The sequence below is a fragment of the Tachysurus fulvidraco genome, chromosome 5 (genome assembly GCF_022655615.1).
Source record: "Tachysurus fulvidraco isolate hzauxx_2018 chromosome 5, HZAU_PFXX_2.0, whole genome shotgun sequence".
Taxonomy (NCBI): Eukaryota; Metazoa; Chordata; class Actinopteri; order Siluriformes; family Bagridae; genus Tachysurus; species Tachysurus fulvidraco.
Genome location: NC_062522.1, coordinates 12,870,075 through 12,892,889, shown reverse-complemented (window position 1 = coordinate 12,892,889; position 22,815 = coordinate 12,870,075). Strand labels below are relative to the sequence as shown.

General features: G+C 39.8%; 1 protein-coding gene across 2 annotated transcripts in view; it reads left to right on the top strand.

The window, feature by feature from the left end:
- Window positions 1-22,815, top strand: part of crocc2 (ciliary rootlet coiled-coil, rootletin family member 2) — a 58,940-nt gene that overhangs the window by 24,612 nt on the left and 11,513 nt on the right. For both annotated transcript variants that reach the window (XM_027146654.2, XM_047813516.1), the window contains exons 4-24: window positions 1-66; window positions 197-280; window positions 407-513; window positions 2,577-2,721; window positions 3,319-3,425; window positions 3,930-4,136; window positions 5,558-5,654; window positions 6,181-6,270; window positions 6,458-6,607; window positions 10,232-10,431; window positions 11,110-11,292; window positions 11,790-11,934; window positions 13,108-13,254; window positions 13,381-13,611; window positions 14,665-14,858; window positions 17,355-17,482; window positions 17,801-17,970; window positions 18,872-19,051; window positions 19,174-19,308; window positions 19,386-19,529; window positions 21,466-21,704. The exon at window positions 1-66 is cut by the window's left edge and continues 102 nt beyond it. In XM_027146654.2, the coding sequence (XP_027002455.2) occupies window positions 1-66; window positions 197-280; window positions 407-513; window positions 2,577-2,721; window positions 3,319-3,425; window positions 3,930-4,136; window positions 5,558-5,654; window positions 6,181-6,270; window positions 6,458-6,607; window positions 10,232-10,431; window positions 11,110-11,292; window positions 11,790-11,934; window positions 13,108-13,254; window positions 13,381-13,611; window positions 14,665-14,858; window positions 17,355-17,482; window positions 17,801-17,970; window positions 18,872-19,051; window positions 19,174-19,308; window positions 19,386-19,529; window positions 21,466-21,704 (3,149 nt within the window). The remainder of the gene's footprint in view (window positions 67-196; window positions 281-406; window positions 514-2,576; window positions 2,722-3,318; window positions 3,426-3,929; window positions 4,137-5,557; window positions 5,655-6,180; window positions 6,271-6,457; window positions 6,608-10,231; window positions 10,432-11,109; window positions 11,293-11,789; window positions 11,935-13,107; window positions 13,255-13,380; window positions 13,612-14,664; window positions 14,859-17,354; window positions 17,483-17,800; window positions 17,971-18,871; window positions 19,052-19,173; window positions 19,309-19,385; window positions 19,530-21,465; window positions 21,705-22,815) is intronic.

The window sequence follows — 22,815 nt, the reverse complement described above, 5'->3', positions numbered from 1 at the left end:
AAACTGCAGGCCTACCAGGACAGCCAGCAGAAACAGGCCCAGCTGGTCCATAAACTTCAGGCCAAGGTCCATCAAGTAACACTAATCTTCATCCTTAAATCTTCAGCAAATGCATCCTCACTGCATATTAATTTATTTGGAAGCAAATTCTGTATACCATTGTGTTTATTGTCATTGTGCGGTTGTTACACTGCAGGTGCTTCAGTATAAAAAGAGATCTGGAGATCTGGAGCAGCAGGTGCTGGAGAAAACGTCCGAGTTGGAAAAGCTGCGTCTCTCGGTAGGACACATTAAAGTTCCTACTTCTACTTTCCTCCAGCTGCACCATTCACCATCCTTCTGCTTAGTCCAATTTTTTCTGGTGTATTTTCTATGAGCTAATATGTTTTTGTGTGTTTATGTGTAGCTGCAGTGTCACTTGGACTCCTCAGCCCAGCAGCTCCAGCGCTCAGAGCAGGAGCACAGCCTAGAAACGCAGAGCAAACTTACTCTGCTTGAGGAGGAGCGGCAAAGGTGAGCACTTACACAAATCCTCAGCTGTAGAATAGTAGAGACAAGAAAGGAATAGATGGGCAGAGAGAGAGAGAGAGAGAGAGAGAGAGAGAGAGAGAGAGAGAGAGAGAGAGAGAGAGAGAGAGAGAGAATACAGGCAAACAAGAAAGAAAGCAATTGAGAGTTTGGAGCAGAAGCTCAGTTGTTCATTCAGGAAAATAAAAACAAGAAGACACTGAAATGGATTGTCTATTGTTTGCTTCCACTTTATCTTTAACAAATGGTGGAAAAGCATGAGTGCTGCTTTGGAAGAACATAAGGAGATCTGAAGTGCTTTTATTCCTCTCTGAGTACATGCAAGAAGTATTAACGTTAGGAAAAAATATTCAATATCCAATTTGTCAGGCTCAGTTAGTGGGGCCCTGTTCTCCTTCTCTCCTGCCAGTGTGCATTAACAGCACTTCCCAGAGCCGACCTTTATAGGGAGGTGATTTACTGTGGCGCTTACCTTTAATTGAAGCAGTTATGGCTTGCCTGCCTGCCAGGCATTCGTTCCTTTTACTGCCCTGCTCACAGTGCCATTGTCAGAACCCGCAGCACCGAGGCTAAGCAAAACCAATCCTCATTTCACTCAGAATGTGTGGGGCAAATCAACTGGGACTTAGCATTTATTCACTTTAGCTTTGCCAGTCTCTCTTTGAAAGAGAAATAACTTTTCACAAGTCAAATTCATTGGCTGTACAAGGATTAGTATTTACATTTTTATTTACTTTAATGGCATGTGGCAATTGGTAAGTGATATTGTTGGTGTGATGTCCTGCTGAGTGTTATTAATTTAGTTAAACACTACTACAACATCTCAGGGTTTAGCAAATTTTCAATAAAAGCCCTGGCTGTTAAAAATTAAAAAAGCTAAAAACATTACAGGCTGTGGTGGTTACAGTTTGGGCCAAACACCCAAACATATCGCAGGTCTTGCACGAAAGAAATAGATGTCTAGGTATTTATATCATATACCAAATTAGCCCACAAAGGCATTATAACCATTAAATGACACTCAGTATAGCTTGCACTCACTAGCTGAGAATGTTTTAAGATGTTCAAAATCGGGACCTACATTTATTCACCTTCATATATTCACCTTCGTACTTTTTGTTAATTTAACTCATTTCTTTTTTCTTTATGAATTCCGATCTTACCTTCTGATCCTTACTGAGGGGGGCTGTTTGCATCTTGTAAAATTTTCTCAGCTTTAAAATGTCCTACCTTTTTCCCATGGCTTTTATGTCCCACTTTTTCCCATTACAGCCTTCACAGGTGAAACTTAATACTCAGAGCAAGAGTAGACATTCAGAGCTATTAATCTAACAAGGCACATCTAGACAGCAGAAAACATTTAGATGTAAATATTAGGAAATTTGCCTTTTGATCTATAGCTTCATAATTTATCTTTTAATCTTAAATGTCTTAGTAAAAAACAAAAATACTGGCCTTTTTGTTCCAATAATTTTGCATAGGATTTAATATAAATCTCAATCGTTGATCTGTATTATACTGTAAAAAATCAGATTATTTATTTTAAAATTCAAAACTACATTCTTTGACTCCTGCACTTGGTGCTAATTAGCTATTAGCTATGCTGCTAATCACAGAAACACCTACAGTATCAGGACCACAGCAGATTATCAAGATTCAGCCCCTGCAGTGTATCTCCATTGTTTTGAGTCTTACTTTCTATCTTTGCTATCTTCTTCATTTACTTGCTACTTTGCTGGCAGTAACTGCTGTTTGGAGTTGGGTGTAGACTACCACAGATGATGTAAACACTGCTGTCAATGACGTGATGAACAATTCTGCTGGCAATTATAACAAAGTTTGACACAGACTTTATAAAACTGTCATACACGTTCCCCTCTGTAAGCAGGTCTGGCAGCGCTAAATGTTAGGCAGGTCTTTACGAGTTTATAAATTTAGGAGTCATATAGAGGGTGGTGTGGAGCTGGATGTAATGGCTTAGACTTTAGCATGTGGCAGTGCCAGGCTGGCAGAGATTTCCTCATTCTGAAACTCTGTTTGTACCACAGATGCTCCAGTCTGACCAAGGTGAACGCCCTGCTCCGTGAACAACTGGACCAAGCCAATGAAGCCAACCAAGCCCTTACAGAGAGCTTCCATAAAGCCAGTGGAGAGGCTAAGCAGAGAGAAATGCAACTAAAAAGGGAACAGGAGGTGAGAGCGAGATGGAGAGCGGAAGGAAAGATACACTTTGAATTCTTTTTACCCAGTTCCACAGTTCAAGGAAAATTATTCCTCAATCCAGCCTAATGAAACTCAACTCTGGAACTTGTGGAATTCCTGCCTGGTCCCTGTTTTGTCGGTCTGGACACTGTTTTAAATCATTGTTGTGATTTTCTCAGCTGTTGTTTCCTGTGAAAACATTCCAGTCATTTGGAAAAAATAAAGAGAGCAAGAATTCATTGCAGTGAGCAAACATCTGGCAACATTAATGTTGTATTCGGCCACGTACAGTCATGAAGAGTGCATTTTATTATACAAGTGTGTGCTTTTTTTGGTGTGTGAATGTGCATGTGCATAGGGCATGGGAAAAAGAGAGAGAAGTGTGAAAGGAGTGTGTACTCCTAGATGCTAACACAGTATATAGGTATGGGGTACATGGAATAGCATTACAACCATTTTAAGCACAAGGTATTGTTTGGGCCTTCGGTACTAAATCTGCAGGCCATATGATGAATCCCAACAAACCTATTAATTCTTCCCCTCAACCAAATCCCATCCATCTGTAATTCCATGCATCTCTCCCCTTAGGTGACTGCTTCCCGGCTGAGTCGTGAGCAGGCACGTGGTCGAGTTCTCTGGCGCCAGGCTGCTTCATTGAGGAGCACCTTTACCCAGCTCAGGGCTTTTGCTGACAGGTAAGTGTGTGGCATGTTGCCAGAACTATGCTGTTCCTACCATTCAAGCCCATCCCCTCCCCGACCCAGCCTAGGATCAAAGCTTAGTGGGTCACTGAGGTCACCCAGCAAACTGGGTCCTCGTGGGAAAAGTGATGCTTGGCGTGCCCTATGGTTTAATGCTGGGCCATCCATCAGAGCCGGATGAGGACTTGGCCTGTGTTGTGTGTAAATGCTGTGATCATTGTTGAGTAATTTGCCGTAATAAGGATTACTCAACACATGGCCAAGAATGTTCAAGGCCTTTACTCAGACACGACACTGTTCAAAGAGCTTGGTCCCTGGTCACGAGATGGATCCTAATAACTTCGACCATCTGGCTCCCTTCAGCTATAAACGTGATTTCCTGAGAGTGCACTGAACCTAATAGCTGGACACACGCTATCTTTAGTCACATACTGTAAGAATTTGTGATTGCTCTGTTCCAATACTCCAAAGTGTCACTTTGTGTGTCTGTGGTTACAGGAGTCTTTCTGATATGCGTGGGGAGTATGCATCAATGAGTCGGAGACTGCATGCGGCCTGCATGAGTCTAGAGGCTGTTGAAAGTGAGAAGAATGCCTCTACCGGCCTGGAGGTCTCAGCCCTGGAGAGGCAGCTGAAAGATAAACTGAGAGAAGCCATGCAGCTCCAGGCCCACTTCAATATTGAGAAAATGGAGTTCAACTCCAGGTCTGTTGACAACTTGTTGACTGTCATAGTCACATATAGTTAACTTTAAAGATCTTTGGTACACTCTATACACGCTATTAACCATATACAGTATGTACACTACAAAGAGTATAACAAAACTGAACATACATAATACATTTGCACTATACAAACCTCGAAAAGAGTTTGGACCTCAAATATGGTAAATATTGACTAATTTATAAACATGTGATAAATAAAACCAATGCATAATATGAAATAAAACCATCTGAAATTCTAATTGGATAATTCTTTTCTTAAATTTTAAGAAAAAAAAAACTTAAACAACTTAAAAAACTAATCATTACAAAGAAGGTTGGCACGGTGCCTTAGTGGAGTTTGCATGTTCTCCCCGTGCCTCGGGGGTTTCCTCCGGGTACTCTGGTTTCCTCCCCCGGTCCAAAGACATGCATGGTAGGTTGATTGGCATCTCTGGAAAATTGTCCGTAGTGTGTGATTGCGTGAGTGAATAAGAGTGTGTGTGTGTGTGCCCTGCGATGGGTTGGCACTCCTGACGCCTGAGATAGACACAGGCTCCCCGTGACCCGATAAGCGGTAGAAAATGAATGAATGAATGAATAGAGAATAAACACATTAACCATAATATTAAATACAACTGAATGTAAAAAAAGAAGGGAAAAGACAGATATGTACTTTGTATTCCCCAGAAATGCTCATACTGTACTTTCTCTGTTTCTTTTGGTGCTATTTACATGTTAGATGAATGTTATAATAATTTTGAAGAAGTGTCAAATATTTTACTTCAGCAACTGAGTGGTGTCTTATTTACATGGAAGTGTGATGATAATCTTTAAAATGAGTTTAATGTTCATTTTCTTTAATACACATGGACATTGCACCTTTGTCATTGATATTCATTTTGATCCTCACAACAGTGCTGGTTGTACACTGAAGAGAACAGACTTTACACTCCATGCTCTATGACCTATTACCCTTTTGCTGATTGTAATTGCGAGCGATGCAGGCTATGGGGTTGGGTGGGGAATGAATGAGAATCAGATGAGAACCCTAAGGGGATGAATAAATTCTTCTTTACTTAATGTAACTAAGAAACCATCTGCACTGTTTAAATTGTGTGATTTGAGATTTCTAAGTACCCAAGATTGTGATATGATGCATTGTCATTATTGGGCACTTTATTAATGTACTGTCTGAGTCCAAACCTTCTGGTTCTGGTAATTCTTGTTAGTTTGATATAACTAGTAAACTGTAGTACCTTGCTTGTTATAGCTAACTAATCTTAAGGACAAAATAAAGATTGTATGCATTTTCTAGTGTCAAGTGAATTTATTGTCTTGATTTTTTTTTAAATATTTTTTAGTAATAATGTGCATTGGATGGAGAGTTTGTCAGCTATGTGTAAATGTATACATGCCTTTTAGGATCCAGGGACTGGAGGACACAGTGAAGCATCTAAAAGTTCAAAACAGTGAGAAAGAGAGCAGCCTGGCATCATTGCAATCCAGGCTGGACAAGACGGTGAGACTCTACAGGGAGTGTGACATAGAGGTAGAAGGTTCTGGTAGGAGCCCATGCTCCATTACTTTTTGTCATTTTACCAGAAAAAAAAAAAAACAGCCAACCAACCAATCAGCCAACCAAACAAACAAACTAACTAAAAGTTTGGCAGCTCATCTCACTCTCTCAATCTCATCCCTTTAATAAATCTGTTTCATCTGTGAATAACCTCCATTTCTGTTATTAATCTCTTTATCGATTATATAGTGATGTTAATTGTTGTGGAATTCCCATGAAATAAATTCTCTTGTTCTGTGTTGATCACAGACATCACACAAGAATATCAATCTTTAGATAGACATAGTATATATAAATAAATAGAAAAGAAAATTGAGAGCTATATGTTAAATGGATCTGTTCCTCTCGCTCTGAACTGAATAACTTCTTTAATTACATTTTACTCTTTTTGTTTTGCTTATTTTGATTCAGTATTTTGAATATTTTATTACTATTAATAAATGTACTATTAACATTTGTTCCTGCACAGGAACTGAGTCGGGCCGAGGTCACAGCTGAGACGAACACCTTACGCAGTGAGGTTGCCAGTCTACAGCAGATCCTCTACAGCATCCATCAGGTTAAGCATACAAGTATTATATAAATGAATGGCTAGCTAATTAAATAATGTTGGTGACTATATTTTATTTACTATAAGTCATTTCTCGAAAGTGAAATCTACATCCAGAAAAAATAGCTAAAATTAAAAATGTATTCAATTGTAGCTTTTATTACTGGCATTTCATTCTGTTATTTTAACTTCACAGGCTGTAGATGAGGACATGGACAGCAGCAGCTCAGACAGTCCAGGAGAAGAGATTATTTCCATTTCCCCTATCCATCCCTCCTCTCCTCAGCGTGATAGTACTCTGAAAGCTGTACGAATGGCTTTGTCCAAATGGCAAATACAAACTCAGGTCAGCAGCATTTGCCACAATATTCCTTAGTGAAAATTTTTTAACTGATGACATTTACTGTGTATTCTATGGTCAAACGTGTTTTTTTCAGGGTGTATCACACACTGAAAAAAAGTTTATTGAATTCACTTAGCTGACTGGCCGACGTGAATGAACCGAGTTTCATTGACACAATTTTCGTTCAGCCAACATGTTTTGATCATATTTTTTCAAAGCCATAAATAAACTTGAACTCTGTACACTCATCCAAGCTCAGGATCAAACCCAGAACCCTGGCACTGTGAGGCAGCAATATTGCCCACCACACTATACTGCAACACACAATATAATCAAATTCAATTAACACTATAGTCATTTCTTCCTGTCAGCACCATCCAAAGATTTTCAAACATAACCGAATAACATTAGTATTATGCAAATTGATCACACCCTTACTAAATAATTCAAGCCACTGGATTACATACTATTTTAATTAAAATAAGTATAAGCAGTAGAATCAGATTTTGAATCTGTGATCATCACAAACTTAATATTGCTTTGTAAACTACACATAATTCTTATTAAATATGACCAAATTCATATAACCCTTTTTTTCATGCACCCACGTGCCCTTTCCAAAGACACCATTTCATTAATATGGAGTTAGTCTTCCCTTTGCTGTTATAACAGCCACTTCTGGGAAGGCTTTCCACAACATTTTGGAGCATGAATGATTGGATTTGCCCATTCAGCCATGCGAGCATTAATGAGCTTATGCACTGATGTCAAGTGAAAAGACCTGGTGCACAGTCAGCATTCTAATTCATCTCAAAGGTATACAAAGTGGTTGTGGTCAACGAAACTTTCTTTCCCTTTCTTCAATGAAGGTTTCTCCCACACCAACATTGATAATCCATGTATTTGTGAAGCTCATATTGTGCAGAGGGTCACTGCTTTTGAAACAAGTTTGAGCCAATTATCTCCAGTGATGTGAATTCTTAATGCCACTGCATACAAAGACATTCGAGGCAATTGTGCACATTTGGTGACAATGAAGTGACACCAAACTTTAAGGGGAGCAAAATTATTAGAACATAATAATGTTATGTGGGGGGGCACGGTGGCTTAGTGGTTAGCACGTTCGCCTCACACCTCCAGGGTTGGGGGTTCGATTCCCACATCCACCTTGTGTGTGGAGTTTCATGTTCTCCCCGTGCCTCGGGGGTTTCCTCCGGGTACTCCGGTTTCCTCCCCTGGTCCAAACACATGCATGGTAGGTTGATTGGCATCTCTGGAAAATTGTCCGTAGTGTGTGATTGGGTGAGTGAATGAGAGCGTGTGTGTCCTGCGATGGGTTGGCACTCCGTGGTGTATCCTGCCTTGATGCCCGATAACAGGCTCCCCGTGACCCGAGGTAGTTCAGATAAGCGGTAGAAAATGAATGAATAATATTATGTTGCATGTCCCTTGCTTGCAATAACTGCAAGTACCATGCTCTGAATGTGCCTTGTTTTAAGTTTTTAACACATCTAGATGTTAATATAAGGAAATAGATGCTTAGATTCTGATCTATTGTCTCATATTGAACTTTTGACCTCAAACCCAATTTCTTTGGCATATAGCAAAACATACAAATTTCCCAATACTAGTAATGTCTTGTATTTTTGCCAATATATATAGTATTATATTGTATATGTATAAACTGAATATAAATGTAAGGGCATGCTAGAGCCAGTGGGTGAAGGAACCATAAGCAGCATTTAATTTAAACACTAAGGAAGTGAACTGGCAATCTCAATATTCTGGTGAGGGTTCCCTTAGTCAGACTAGAGGGGAGATAGCGGGTGCATCATTACAAATTTCTCCCTTCTAAGAAAACCTACTTCTTGGGTATCCTTTGGATCTGGGTGCAGGGTGGTCAATGTGTGCTTGGTGGAACTGTGTAATTAATGCAGGGTCAAGGATATAGTTCACATAAACCCAGGACCTCTCCTTAGGTAGGTATCTCTCCCAGTCAGTGAGATACTGCAGCCTGTCCCTTCTTTTTCATAAGTTTATAATGGTGTGGACCCAATAGGTTTGTTACTCATCAATCACTATAGATGGTAGTGGAGAGTCGGGTATAACTGGATGTATTGGGAGCTAGTTAATGGAGGACTCACTCATTGGTGTTGCTCATGACTACAACTGAACCTTAGGCAGAGCCCCAGCTCCTGGTTGAATTATTTGGTTTGGCTGCTCAATTGCGGGTAGACGTTAAGCTCACATTAATCCCCAGATTATGGGGATAAGAGTTCCGTGTCCAACTCTTGGCTGAAAAGTTTGTGTCTCCTGGAGAGGGTCTGTAGGTCACGGAGAAGTTGAAACAGGCCCAGCGTGCATGCTGGGGTTTTAGACATTTAGCACACTTAAAATACTCTTAATTTCTTAAAAGTGTCAGGAGTGAGACCAGCTATTCTGTATGGGTTAGAGACTGTAGCAGTGAGGAAAAGACATTAGGCAAAGATGGAGGTAGCAGAGATGAGGATGTTGAGGTTTTCTTTAGGAGTGACTAGGATAGACAGGATTAGGAATGAGCACATCAGAGGGACAGCTAAGGTTGGCTGTTTTGGGGACCAGGACAGAGAGGCTAGATTGAGATGATTGTACAGGGGAGGGAGAGTAGTTATATTGGTAGAAGGATGTTGGTGATGGAGCTTCCAGGTAAGAGATCAAGAGGAAGGCTAAAGAGTAAATATATGGATGTGTTAAATGAGGACATGAAGGTAATTGGTGTAAGACTAGAGGATGCAGTGGACAGAGTTAGTGGGAAACAGATGATCTGCTGTGGCAAACCCTAACAGGAAAAGCCAAAAGTAGAAAAAGAAAATACTCTTAAGTTCTTGTGGTCAGTTATGACCTGAAACGGGCCTTGGGATCCTTCCAGCCAGTATCTCCATTCTTTGACAGCCTCTTTAATGGAAAGCAGTTTGCGGTTGCCCATGTCATAATTCACCTCAGTCAGCATCAGTTTTCACAGACCTGGAGCAGTGTTTGAAACTTGTCATTGAACCCTCATGTATGAAGCAAGAGAAATACTGGTATGAGGTTTTTACCTGGGGGTCTAGATCTCATGTGACAGATGCCCAATCGAGCGCTCTCTGTGTGAGCAAAGTCAGTAGGAACACACAATGGGTGGAGTCCTCACAATATGCACAATATCTATGAAATCCCTTGCATAGATCTGCGGAGTCATCAAACAGGTAGAGCCATACGTTTGGATTCAGTTCTGGCTGAGGGCAAACCATGCTGAGCTGCTCCTGAAAGTCCTCAAGCAGTTCTCCTTGATGAGCCAGCATAGCCTGAATCTGGGTAACGTGTGCCGGATCCATGATAGGCAAAGTATTCTGTAAGAGAATGTCAGAAGTGGTGGTTGAAATTGGAGTAGGTAAATACCGGCACAGAAACTGATAAGGAAGTCAGAAAACATCCTCTATACTCATACTAACATATGCTGGTAAGCATTTCTTTTGATTTAAAAAGTAACACCAAACTTTATAATTTTTTTTATTAATAAGTTTCCTTAATTAATTTTTTAGTAAAGTGTTCTTAGTGATGTTTTGTACTGGATGAAACAGATTATTGATTGCATTTCTGTTGCTGTAGGAATTACAGGAACGTCTGGAAGCTGCACTGGAGCAGGCTACGACCCTGCATGATCAGCTGCAGGATAAAGAGTTTGAGCGGAGGCAGCTGGAGCAAAGAATCCAACAACTGGAACAGGAGAACCATCGTGCTGAGAGGGCTGGGGAGGATTGCAACAGGGATGCCCAAAGATATCGCAACTCAATGTGCATTATCTCCAGGTAGACCGGTCATTTGCATGTCTCTTAACTAAACTATTCTTCTTTGCTTAGCCGAAAAGCCAGGACATTAAGATATGTTTTTTTAACTAGCTATATGACTAATAGCATCATGACTAATGCCCTTAATGCATCACTTGTATTACTTGGCTCAGTACCAGCTTCAAGATAGCTGCTTTAGGGATATGTCATAAAGTGGCAGATACTGTAAGCAAGCTTCTTTGAGATTATTTTACTACTTGAGGTGACTTAACTGTGTCATGATGCTAAACTGGGGATTATAATGTCCTGTAAGCCACTACATTTGCTCCAATGCAAAACTAAAGACTGTTGTATTTTACAAGAAAGACTGTACATTTCTTTATGTGCCAAAGTTGTTCTTTAATAACCTATAAATGGACTTATTAATAATACAAGGAAGTAATCTGTATTATGAGCCAGCTGAAAGCTTGACTTCCTTGTTCCAGAGTTTTGGATGCAGTATGTAGATCAGCTGGCTTTTGGGAGTTTTGAGAGGGAAGATACTTTGTCCCATTCTTGAGGATGATCATTTGACATTAGCTTTAATTTCACATCTGGTCCTGAAAACATTGAAAATTTGCCATATGGTAGCTTTGCAACAGCCATCCGTACACATGTGACCTGATTTCTCCATCCTGTTCTGCCTTCCTGTCACTCTAGTGAGAGGGATGACTTGGAGAAGCAGCTCTCTACTCTGCAGCACCAGTTGAACTCTGATCAGGCAGAGTTGGAGCGTTTAAGGAGCTCTTCTGTAGATAACCAGAGGCAGAGAGAGCTCTTCCGGCAGCAGAGGGAGGACCTGGAGAGGCAGCTGGCTCGTTCACATGCTGAAGCTGAGAGGAGGTACAATGTTGCGCAAGTTTAGACCTTCCCCAGCGGCCTGTGTTTGTTTACAAGCAATATTACTAACACATGCCGTCCTCAGAGGAGACTTTCACCAAGCCAGGAAGCATTGTTTACAGATGCCATTAAAGTCAAAGATATTTTATTGTACTACTCCTCTGAATATGAATATAATTTGTGACCTTAGGGATTTCTTGTTTAAAATGACAGCATGACAGACCTCTGGAGGACCTATGCTTTGTAGAAAAACAAGCGTTGAAATGTTTACAAATGAGATGCTCTATGACCCACAGGAAGGAATAGGCCATGTTTATAGAAAACGGTTTGCTTGTGTGCGGAAGCGAACTCAAGTGTGTATGTGTGGATTTGTGTGAATGTTTGTCAGTGTTTGCCTACATTTTACATGTGGTTTGGCTCTGAGTCTCCAACATCTTGTGCTGAATTGTGTTTCTAAGCATGCAGTCGTGCACTGATGTATGTGTGTGTGTTCTGTGTAGTCAGCGGACTATCGAACAGCTGGAGGCCAAGCACTCGGATATGCGTAAAGAGCTGGTGACTGTAAAAGAAGCTCTGAGTCAGCTCACACTACAGAAAGAAGTACTGGAAGATGAGAAGGGGAGCCTTGTACAGGCTCTGTCTAAGGTGCCACACACACACACACACACACACTATATATATATTCTAAACACAAACCTATAATATGATGCTTCTCAGCACATATAAAGTGTACATGCACATCAAAACATGCCTTCACCGCCCACATACACTTCTAATGACTCACGTACTCACTAATTCAAGTCCATTATTCTTACTGCCACATGTTCTTAGTTTATATCATAACTGTTCTCACCTGTATGAAATATACTCTTGCCAAAGTCATAAAACTATGTTTATGCACATTTAATGTATTATTTATCCACTGACTAAATAGCTTTTTTTGCTGTCAGAAATCCAGCTCCGATGCAGTATTACTGGAAGTTGTTTACTCTGACCTTGAATTGGCTATACAGCTCTACTTATTAGCAGCTTTTGAAGTTTTTCTCTGCAACAGTGCATTCTTGAGATCTTTCATCTCACAGTGAGAGAGCAGCCACTCATTTTCAGTGTTAGCCCATAAAACTCTAAAAGCTTTAGGGAAATGTGTGGTTACAAGCCCCAGGAAACGCTATTGTAAAACCTTGTTGGTATTGAATGCAGGTTAGGACAATGTATATGAGCTGGTGGTAAACAGAATGCAGGAGAGTAGAGATTCAAAAACACTTGGCCTGGCAAAATAGTCAAGGACTGGTGTTGAGTAACATAAAGATTTTTTAAAATAAAATGTATTTGAATTTGTCCATTATAGATCATTAATCAATTCATTCATTCATTTTTTTATTCATTCATTCATTGATTAGTAACTGTTCCAGTTTATCTGGAGCCTATCCTGGGCAAAACACAGTGTAAGGCACCATAATTAGAATTTCAGATCATCTGTTTAACAATTTAGCATATAGTCAGTCCACCTACTTGTATTTTTTGGGAAGTAGAAGGAAACTGAAGAACTCGGAAGGATACAACATGGACACAAGAGCAATATGTAAAACTCCACACAAACAGTAACCCAATCAGTTTTGAGCCATTATTTATTTGCTAATGTAACTACATCCCTATAGCATTATATCATACTCATCATCATTATTATCATCTTCAAACCTTGCATTCGTGTCTCTGATCTTTGGACAGTCTTTGTTGCTTTGCACTTTAAACTGTCCTTTGTAATTTGTTTATTCAGCAACCGTATGGCTGAATTTACAGTGGTTCTTTTCTAAATAGGCAGAGGCCCAGAATGCCGAGCAGGAGTTGACGCTTACCAAACTGCAGAGCGAAGCAGCAACACTCAGAGACTCCTTAGCCAAGATGGGTGCCCTGAGTGAAGGCCTGGCCAAAGACAAGGTGGAGCTGAACCGCCTACTGCTACAGGTCTGAAACCCAGAAATAGTCGTTCATTATATTGACATTTACTCAGACAAATAAAAACCATAACTAGTTCATCTAAAACCAAATATATATCTAGATTAACCTTTGACCTCTGATGCTTTCCCTAAGGTGGAGGCTGACAAGGCAGAGCTAAGTGAACGGAAAAGGGAGCTGGAGATTGAGCGGACAACAGCCAGGGAGGAACTGGTGCACGTGCAGCAGGAGCTGCTGGACGTAACGGCCGAGAAGCGAGCTCTGCAGGCCACACACGTTCACCTCCAAGAGGCACGAGGATGTTTGGATGCAGAGCTGAGTGCACTGCAGAGGGAGAGGACCTTAACGCTGGAGCAGCTTGTCCAGGTTGGCCTTCTTTCGCCTGCACCTGGGTGCACACAGTGATTCACAGCTCTCAGCTGCACACTGATGCGTCTCGTTGTCATATTAAAAAAGCCGAGGGGAGATATTGGACGCATCTGCCATGCTACTCAACACCTTGCACTCTGAGTACTCTCAATATAAATTTTGGCCCAAGTGTGTATTTTATGAAACTCTTAGGAATTGGAGCATCAGGGCTGTTAAGTGTGAAGGAAGAAGAGGAGGAGAGCACAGATTGATATTACAGATTTGTAATATTCAGTGAGAGGAGACTAGTAAGAGGAGCAGTAAATTAACATCCTGAACTTGTGGCTCTAGACAGTAAGTTATGTGCAAGACAGTGAGGAATTTAAAGCAGGTTTTCTTGATTTGATGATTAAGACCAGATCAAGAAGGGACACCAAACTTCTTTTTTTCAAGAACATTTTTAATATAGCAAAATTTTAAGCCATATTCTCAGTTTTAAACCACACTATTTAAGCTGTTCATATTTTCTTTCACCCCATTTCAGTTAAATGCTAAATGCTGTACATTTCAGGTGAATAACTTGGCATATCATATAAAGGTTCTTCTTGCTTGATATCAAATGGTTCACTACACGCTCAGTGGGGAAAAGTCTCGTGTTTCGGGGAAATATTTGGACAACCTGCTGTTTGGCTGCACGCTGTAAACAGTTTGGCACTGTTCCTGTGCTCATTCACAGCTCGAGTCCAGCAACCCACACTGATTGACACGTTGAGAAATTTCAAGGCTTCCAGTAGTGATTTGATTAACGATCACAACGTAGTGAATATTTTACCTGCTAGAGAAGGTCATGTAGTCTAATTTGAAACTACAGTGACATGGGTGTGAACGAATTATTAAATCCAGTTTAGTTTGATGATTTGATGATGGAAGTATTTCCGTGTTACTACATCTAAGTACATATGTACATTTGTGGTGTGTGTGCGTGTGTGTGCGTGTGTGTGTGCGTGTGTGTGTGTGTGTGTGTGTGTGTGTGTGTGTGTGTGTGTGTGTGTGTGTGTGTGTGTACTGTAGGCCACTAAGCAGAAGCAGGCAGCATTGGAGCAGCTGAGTGTGTATCAAAAAGAAGCTGAACTCCAGACTGCCTCACTGCAGAGGATGGGGAGAGAGAGAGAGGAGCTGGCAAAAGACAAGGCCACGCTGACTGTCCAGCTCACCACAGAACAGAGAAAAGCCAAGGCGCTCACCCAGGAGCTGGCTTCTCTTCGGTGAGTGAGTGCACGACCACACTCTTGTGTGTGTATAAGTGTGTGTATAAGTTTGTGTGGGTTTGCAAGTGAATGTGGACGACGTTTTGGTATTTATCTTGGATTCTGAGGCTGGCAAGTGATGTTAAACACCTATGTGTTTTAGTGAGGATTTGGGCAGTAATCAATAGGTCTTTTCAGTCATTAAACTCTTGTTAATGACTGTTAGCCTCATCAGTCATACTCAGAAGTGAGGTCTGATGTGCTTTCAACTGTTTGAACTATCACCCCATTGTCCATCATTTTTTCAGTGATACTAGTAGTGATGGATTTGACATATTAAAAGATTTTTTAATTCAATTACAATTCAATTTAGTTTTATTTGTACAGTGCTTTAAACAATGGACATTTTTGCGAAGCAATTTTAAAGAAATATATAAATTAAGGATCTTTCTTATGAGAAAGCCAAGGGTGAAGGTGACCAGAAAATAATTCCCTGAGACGATAGGAAGAAACCTTGAGAGGAATCAGATTCAAAAGGGAACCCATTCTCAACTGGGTGACAGATTATAAAAAATGTGTACTATATGGTTAAAATTTCATTCAGAAAATTTATTCTAGTTTTAACATAAGTATCAACCATACTATACTATAACATTTATAGCAAAAGTGTTTGGATTTATTGTAGTCCAAAGCCATCTATGGTGTCTGTGTGGTACTATATCTCATATGTGGATCTCATATATACTTGTGATTGTGTATGTGTGTGTGTGTGTGTGTGTGTGTGTGTGTGTGTGTGTGTGTGTGTGTGTGTGTGTGTGTGTGTGTGTGTGTGTGTGTGTGTGTGTGTGTGTGAGAGAGAGAGAGAGAGAGAGAGAGAGAGAGAGAGAGAGAGAGAGAGAGAGAGAGAGAGAGAGAGATTATTAGGTTTGCTTGTCACGTAATATTTAAGGATGATGTACATTGTGAGCAGAGTGCAAGCTGGGACTCAGACAAGACTTGCTATGACAGCATTACTAAAAGGGAGAGCCAGAAGGTAACGCAGACATGAGAGCTTCCTGGGACATAAAGCAGCCAGCCTCTCCACAATCAACATACCTGAATAAATGTGTGGGGGGATGACATCACAACATACAGACATCCCAGTTCCCCAAAACACTCTATGCCCATGAACCCTCCAGATCTGCTCCTTTACCTAAGAAAAAACTATTCCCAAAATGCTTGACTAAACACATATGTTTCCAGCTTAAACTTAAACACTGAGACTGTGTCTGAGTCCCAAACACTAATTGGGAGTCTGTTCCATAACTGCGGGGCTTTGTAAGAGAAAGCTCAGCTCCCTACGGTAGCCTTTACTATTCGAGGTACCAACAAATAACCTGCAAATTTGATCATAGTAGGTGTGTTATAGCATATGTTCAATCATGATGTTCTTTCATTGTCTTCACTTTATAGATCAATAGTAGTATTTTATAATCAGTGCGAAATTTTTTTACTGGGAGACAGTTCATTGTGGACAGGATAATGGTCCTGTTTTTGTGTCGTGTAATGACATTATATTTCTTACTGTATGTTAGGAATATTTCTGAGATGAAAGAATGCTACCCAAAGATATTATCTACAAGAGCTTCAAAGTCTAGAGTCAATAATTACACCAAGTTCTTTTACTGCTGCACATGATGAAACAGAAAAGTCATTGAGGGTCACTATGTAATCAGAAACATTACTCCTGGCTGCATGTGGTTCTAGTTCAAGTACTTTTGTCTTGTCAAATTTAAGAGGAGGAAGATCAGAAAGATGATTTTCAGAAATTTCTAAGTGAAATGACGAATATGAATCAGAGAAAAAGACAGCTTGTTGATAAAAACTTTATAAGTTAATGCTCATGCCGTCTAAGTAAGCCATTTCTATCAACTCATATAAACCCTATGAGCGTTTATGAAGATTATTCCCACTAGCTGGTTTTGTCAATTTCAAGAATTTTAATACATAACACCCAGGGTTGCCTGATTTTTAGTAACATAAGGTTCTCTTAAGGACAATTTCTAAGTTTTTATGACCGACTATGTAGCTCGGGTACTCTTAGCATGATGTATATTGAGTAATAGTACAGTGAAAATTGTAATGGTAAAGTGAAGTAAATTAGTAAAGTACTTATGCCAACTGTAATGATAGTTATGCATATTCTGTCTATTATATAAAGAGTTATGTATTATTTGTGACCATAAATGAAAGAAAGTTTTGTGTTGCATGTATGATGTTAATTTCTTTACTATTCTGGAATATCAGAAAAATATTCTAAGCCATTTGGCATGATGTCATAACAATATTTTTTCATCAAAATAATTCATCACTTATCCAGTCTTTAGGACAACAGCCATATATTAGTCTGTATAAATATAACTTTATGTCAATTGACATAAAAGGATTATTTATGTCTTCTGTAGCACTATGAACTCATATTTAAGAGTTACCAACTTTTCTAAGTCTCTATGATTCTCTTTCACTCTCTCTTAGAGTGGAGACAGAGTCTCTGGAGTCAGCTCTGTTTGATGGACAGGAGCTGATCTCGTCTCTGGAGGATGAACAGGCTCGGTTAGAGGGGGAAAGAGGCAGTCTCCAGCAGGCTAATGAGGCTCTGACATGTGAGTATCTCTCCGGGAGCCTAAGGCCCCCCAAAAAAAGCCCACACGGGGCCCATATTTCAGCTATTCCAGAGATATATTTCATTTGCCGGAGCTAAGAAACAGCTGGTCTAAAGGGTCAGCCACTCTCTTTTCTGGAGTTCAGCACAGTCCCTTCACAGAGAGAGTCCACATTATACACTATTTACATGTCAGCACTGTCACTGTGTATTGCATAAAGATAATTCAAGTGAGTCTTATGATTTCATGTTCCCACCAAACTGGAACTGAGCAACATACATTACATTTTATGAGTGACGTTGTGTAACTTGTGCACAGGTGAGGTGTCTCATGTCCAAAGTGAATTAGAAAAGCAAGTGTCCCAGGCTCTTCAGGAGAGACAGGCATTGGAACTGAAGCTAGCCCAGGCTGAGAGAAATGCCCAGCGAAGCCTCGCTGCATCTCAACACATGCATCAGGAACAACTGGAAGCTGAGCAGAAGGAGAAGGTTCCACTTATATATATATCCACTGAAATAGACAGTAAATCACTGTTTTTATTACTGTCTTTGTTTTTTTTTTTTACAAAAAACAAACAAACAAACAAACAAAAAAGCCTTTCCACATGCAATATACATACAATAACATGCTATATTTCAATGTTAGCATTTTTGAATTGAGTGTTTGTTTTGTATAGAAAAAGTGAAGCAGGATATTTCCAGTCAGCTAGTTTGCTAAAAATAAATGGTCTTCCTTGATTTATTTGTCTCTAGAGTGGATTTCACAGTTTAAATACCGGTGGAAGTACATTTTAAGGCCACAGCTTTGGTGGTGCTATTTATTTATTTATTTATTTATTTATTTATTTATTTATTTATTAGTTTTTGCTAGCTTCAGAATTTAGCAAAGAAACTTAGAAAGTAGCAGACATTAGAAAATTAAACAGTTCAAGAAGGTTTTCACAAATTACATTTAGCCAAGTAAATGTATACACAGTTCAGGGATGTAGCAAGACAAATAATTTACAAACATCATATTACTGAAATTTGCAATCTCTTAATTCACACTAACAAAGAATTTTTATTTTATTTTTTTAATGTGAAAAATCAAAAACGCTTATGACCAGGTTAAACGCCTTCTGAGAAATGTTGGCTGTTCACTATAACTATCATACCTAACACTGTAACAACAATACAAAATTATTACATTACACTATACAACAACATAATACAGTATATTAAGGACTTTTTTTAATCTGGCAGCTTATTAGATTGGATCAAGTTTTGCTCTTAGACCTCTAAACTAGGGAGCAGTGGAGCTTTATAAACACATTTTTAGTTTATAAACACGGTTTTAGTTGGAAGTTTAATTAAGACCGCATCTTTACTCTGTGCATCTGCTCTGCATCAGGAATGTATACGAATGACCTTGACTGCACAGAAGGAGCAGGCTGAGGAGCAGCTGCGCGCAGAGTATGAGGATCTTCGTCTGCGCAGTCGCAGAGAACTGCAGCAGCTGCAGGAGCAGCTGGCCAAACTGCAGCAGCACTGCACAGACAGCCTGTTACAGGCCGAATGCCACAAACAACAGGTGTGTGTTAGTCTGTGTGTGTATATGTCAGCAGATACTTCTGATTTATTTAGTCTAAATCAGGATATATTTGGCTTATTATTTAAATTCAAGCCAATCGTTCTGCTGTTGTCATTTTTTAGGCACTGTCTGAGAAAGAGGCAGAAAAGGCAGCTCTGGCTGAACGTATTCTCATGCTGCAGCAGGACCTTGAAGCGGGTGCATTGGAGATGGAGCGCATGCACCGGGACTTTCTAAGCAAACAGGAACAGGATAAGGTAAATGCAGAGAAAATACTAGGCATCAGTTTTGTTTTTACAGGAGGTTAACATGCCAAATGCCTTGTTCCCTGCAGGATACAATGGAAAGTCTGCAGAGCGAGCTGCAGCAGCTTCGCTCGCGTTTTGAAGAGTCTCTCAGGTCTCGAGAGATCTCAGAGAAGAGACTGAACGAGCAGATCAGAGAAGTATCTCTGCACAGGCATGAGGCTCAGCAGGAGGTGAGACCAGTGGTCCTGAATCATCAGATCATCAGAATGCTTCATTAATTCAATTGTATTGTCATTAGCATGGAAAAAACCTGAGATGGCCAGGAAAGCAAATATTTTGCATCTTGGGAGGTCAATTTATTTGCATTGGAAGGAGGAATAGGCTCAGAAGGCAGCAAGAGTCCTGTGGGAGCCCAGTTTAGACCAATTAGTACCAGTACTGTGGAGAAGCGTTTACCACTGCACGCTGTTGATGTTGGCTTTGCTATGCTGCAGTTAAATAGGCCTAGAATGCCACTGGTTGGTTTGTTAAACACCATTTCTGTTTATGTGAGTCAGTATGGCAATATGTCTTATTAGTGTAAAGTTAAAATCTTTCTGACCACAGAAGAAGAGCCGATTTCAACGCAGTGGCTCTGGCAAGCTTGTTAACTCTGGTTGTGGTTTTCTTCTGTTTTAGTCTTCCTTCAAGTGTGTGTATGTGTGATCTTTCTCTTGGCCCCGGTGGCCTGTGCCTTTCTCTCCTTGTATTTGATTATTTTTACTGATCCTCCTCTGACTTGCCAGGTCAGATGTTGACTAACTGCCAGCAGTGAGAGAGTGTGTGGTGGTCGGGAGGAGTGAGAAAAGAGACGACGCCTGCCTTAGCGATGGATTTAGCCGTCTTCATAAATTCCCGTGTGTCAGAAAGTTTATTTTCTCCTTGCAAAGTACTAGCCATATTCACCCTGACCCCTTTAAGCTATTCCCTCCCCACCAGTGTATTATCTTTTTCTTTTTCTCTCTAACACACACACACACATACACACACACACACACACAAACACACATATATACACATATATACATATTACACCATTCACCTTCCAAATCAATGAACTAAAGACAGACACCCTGGGCCTGAATGGTACAGCATTGTTTTTCTCACGTTAGAATTTATGAGCAGAAACCTTCTTGTGTGGCCCTGTTAACACAAATTCTCCCCAAAACACACCCACATGCACACACACTCTCATTTTCACTCACAAAGGGCTGATGTTTCCCATCATGCTGCTGAAATCAGCAATGGTTGGAAGGGTTGTCTGTCTCACTCTCTCTCGCTCCTTTTTTCTCTCGTTTTCTTGTGTTTCTCATTTTGTCTTTGTGGTTGAACTTTGGTTACTGAGCCCCAGAAATCTGCACCATAAAACAAAGAGCAGCTGCCAAACCATTACCTGAATGTAGGTTACGCAGTTCAGGGACAACGAGCCACAACTTGAGCGAGTCTAATGCAAGTGTGTAACAGAGCCAATCTGTACCTCTGATTTATTTCTCGTACAATCTAAAACTATTTTCGATGCCGTTATAGCATTGTGAATTGTAGTGGACCTGCTTGGAGGAGTGCGGTGCTCAAAAGCATTGAGAAATGAATAGGAGAGAGCAGTGGAATTTTACTAATAGAGTGTGTTTCCATTTCATTCAAACCATGGAAAGTGGAACGGGAGCCGTCCTTGCACACCCATCTTCTATGCCACGTATGGAATACAACTGTCTGGATTATTCACCTTTACTATGAGCTAATATAATCTGACAACAAAATTCCTCATCAGTGTACACAGATACAGTATATTATACCATGGTCAAATATATATATATATATATATATATATATATATATATATATATATATATATATATATATATATATATATATATATATATATATATATATGGTTGAAATGACATAAAGCATATAGTAAAGTATAATCATTATTCCTAATGAACTAGCCAGACTATATGGTACAAACAGATATGGAACAAACCTTGTCAGGAATCAGACACAAAAGGAAACCTATCCATATGGGTGCCACAGTATAGTGATTGTATACAGATTAAGCAGCTTTAGAACTTTGCAATATTGCTTCAAATGTCATTTCTCTTCTCTTCTGTCCTTTTGTTTTCTTCTCAGGTGGAGCGATTGCGGAGGGAACTGGTTGAGGCAGAGGAAAGCCGAGATGCCGGAAGGAGGGAGCTGATTGAGGCTCATCGGCAGCTTCGTGAGTGTGTTCAGGAAAGAGATGCCCAGCGTAGAGAAAGTCTGGAGCTAAAAAGAGCTCTGGGAGATGAGGGCCGAGAGAGGGAGGCCATCCACACCTCCAACCAGGAACTCCGAGCTGCTGTCAAAAGAGCTGAGAGTGACAATAACAGGTTTAATGCACTCCAGCACACAAACATGCTTATATTTACACCTGCCTATGCATACTGTATAGCCCATCCTACTATGCAAGCATTGGCACTAAGGTTAAAACTAGCATGGGTGTCTTCTAATAGAAATCATCCCATCCATTTTAATCATGTGTATATAGAGGTACATACATGAAGAGATGTATCGCCAAGCGTGACATCACAAAGCTACAAATTGTATGAATAGTATATCTGACATTAATGTTTCATATACAAATGCATTCATTTTGACTAAAACTGCTGTGTAATGGTTAAACCACAGAACCTCCAAACATCTCAGGCTTTAGAGAAAATGCTAATTCAGTAATAAAATAATGAATTAATAAATGATGTTCTTATTAAATAAATAAATAGATAAACAAACAAACAAACAAACAAATAAATAAATGTCACATGTGTGAAAGGGCATTAGAATGGCTAATGTACCAGTTAAACTTAAACTTAAAGTTAAACTTACAATAGCTTGTAAAAGGCTGCATCATGAGTTCGATTCAAATTAAGCCATTAAAATTCAAAGCTACCAATTGCTATATATAATACACATCTCTGTAAACATCTGACCCAATAAAAATCTAGATATAAAAGCTAAAATATGCCTGTCTCTTTGTCCATTTTAAAATGACTTTTTATTGAAATACATTTGAATTAAAACAATGTAAATGTAAGGTGACGTGAAATTAGTGAGTTAAAAACATTTGGCCTTTGGTATTTGTAGGGTGGCTGATTATATTCTATAGACAGTATGCAATAATAGAGGATAAGTAGTCTATAAGTGTGAAAGAAGAGGACTACATCAGATATCCTGTTACTGTATACATTCAAAACAGATTAAACTCAATCCATGAATCACAGTGTTTTCGGTTAAGGGTTTTTACTAGCATCCAAATTCTCATTTCGAGTTTGCCCGGATGTTCAAAAGGTTAAGGTTTTCTCAGACCAGTGGGAAGATAATTATTATCAAACATCATCCTTTATCATTAACCACCATCAAGCGGTTACAAATGATTTGCTTTGTGTGCAGCCTCAAAATTCAACCTCATCCTGACCCACATGAACATTAATAGTTCAGTAGCCC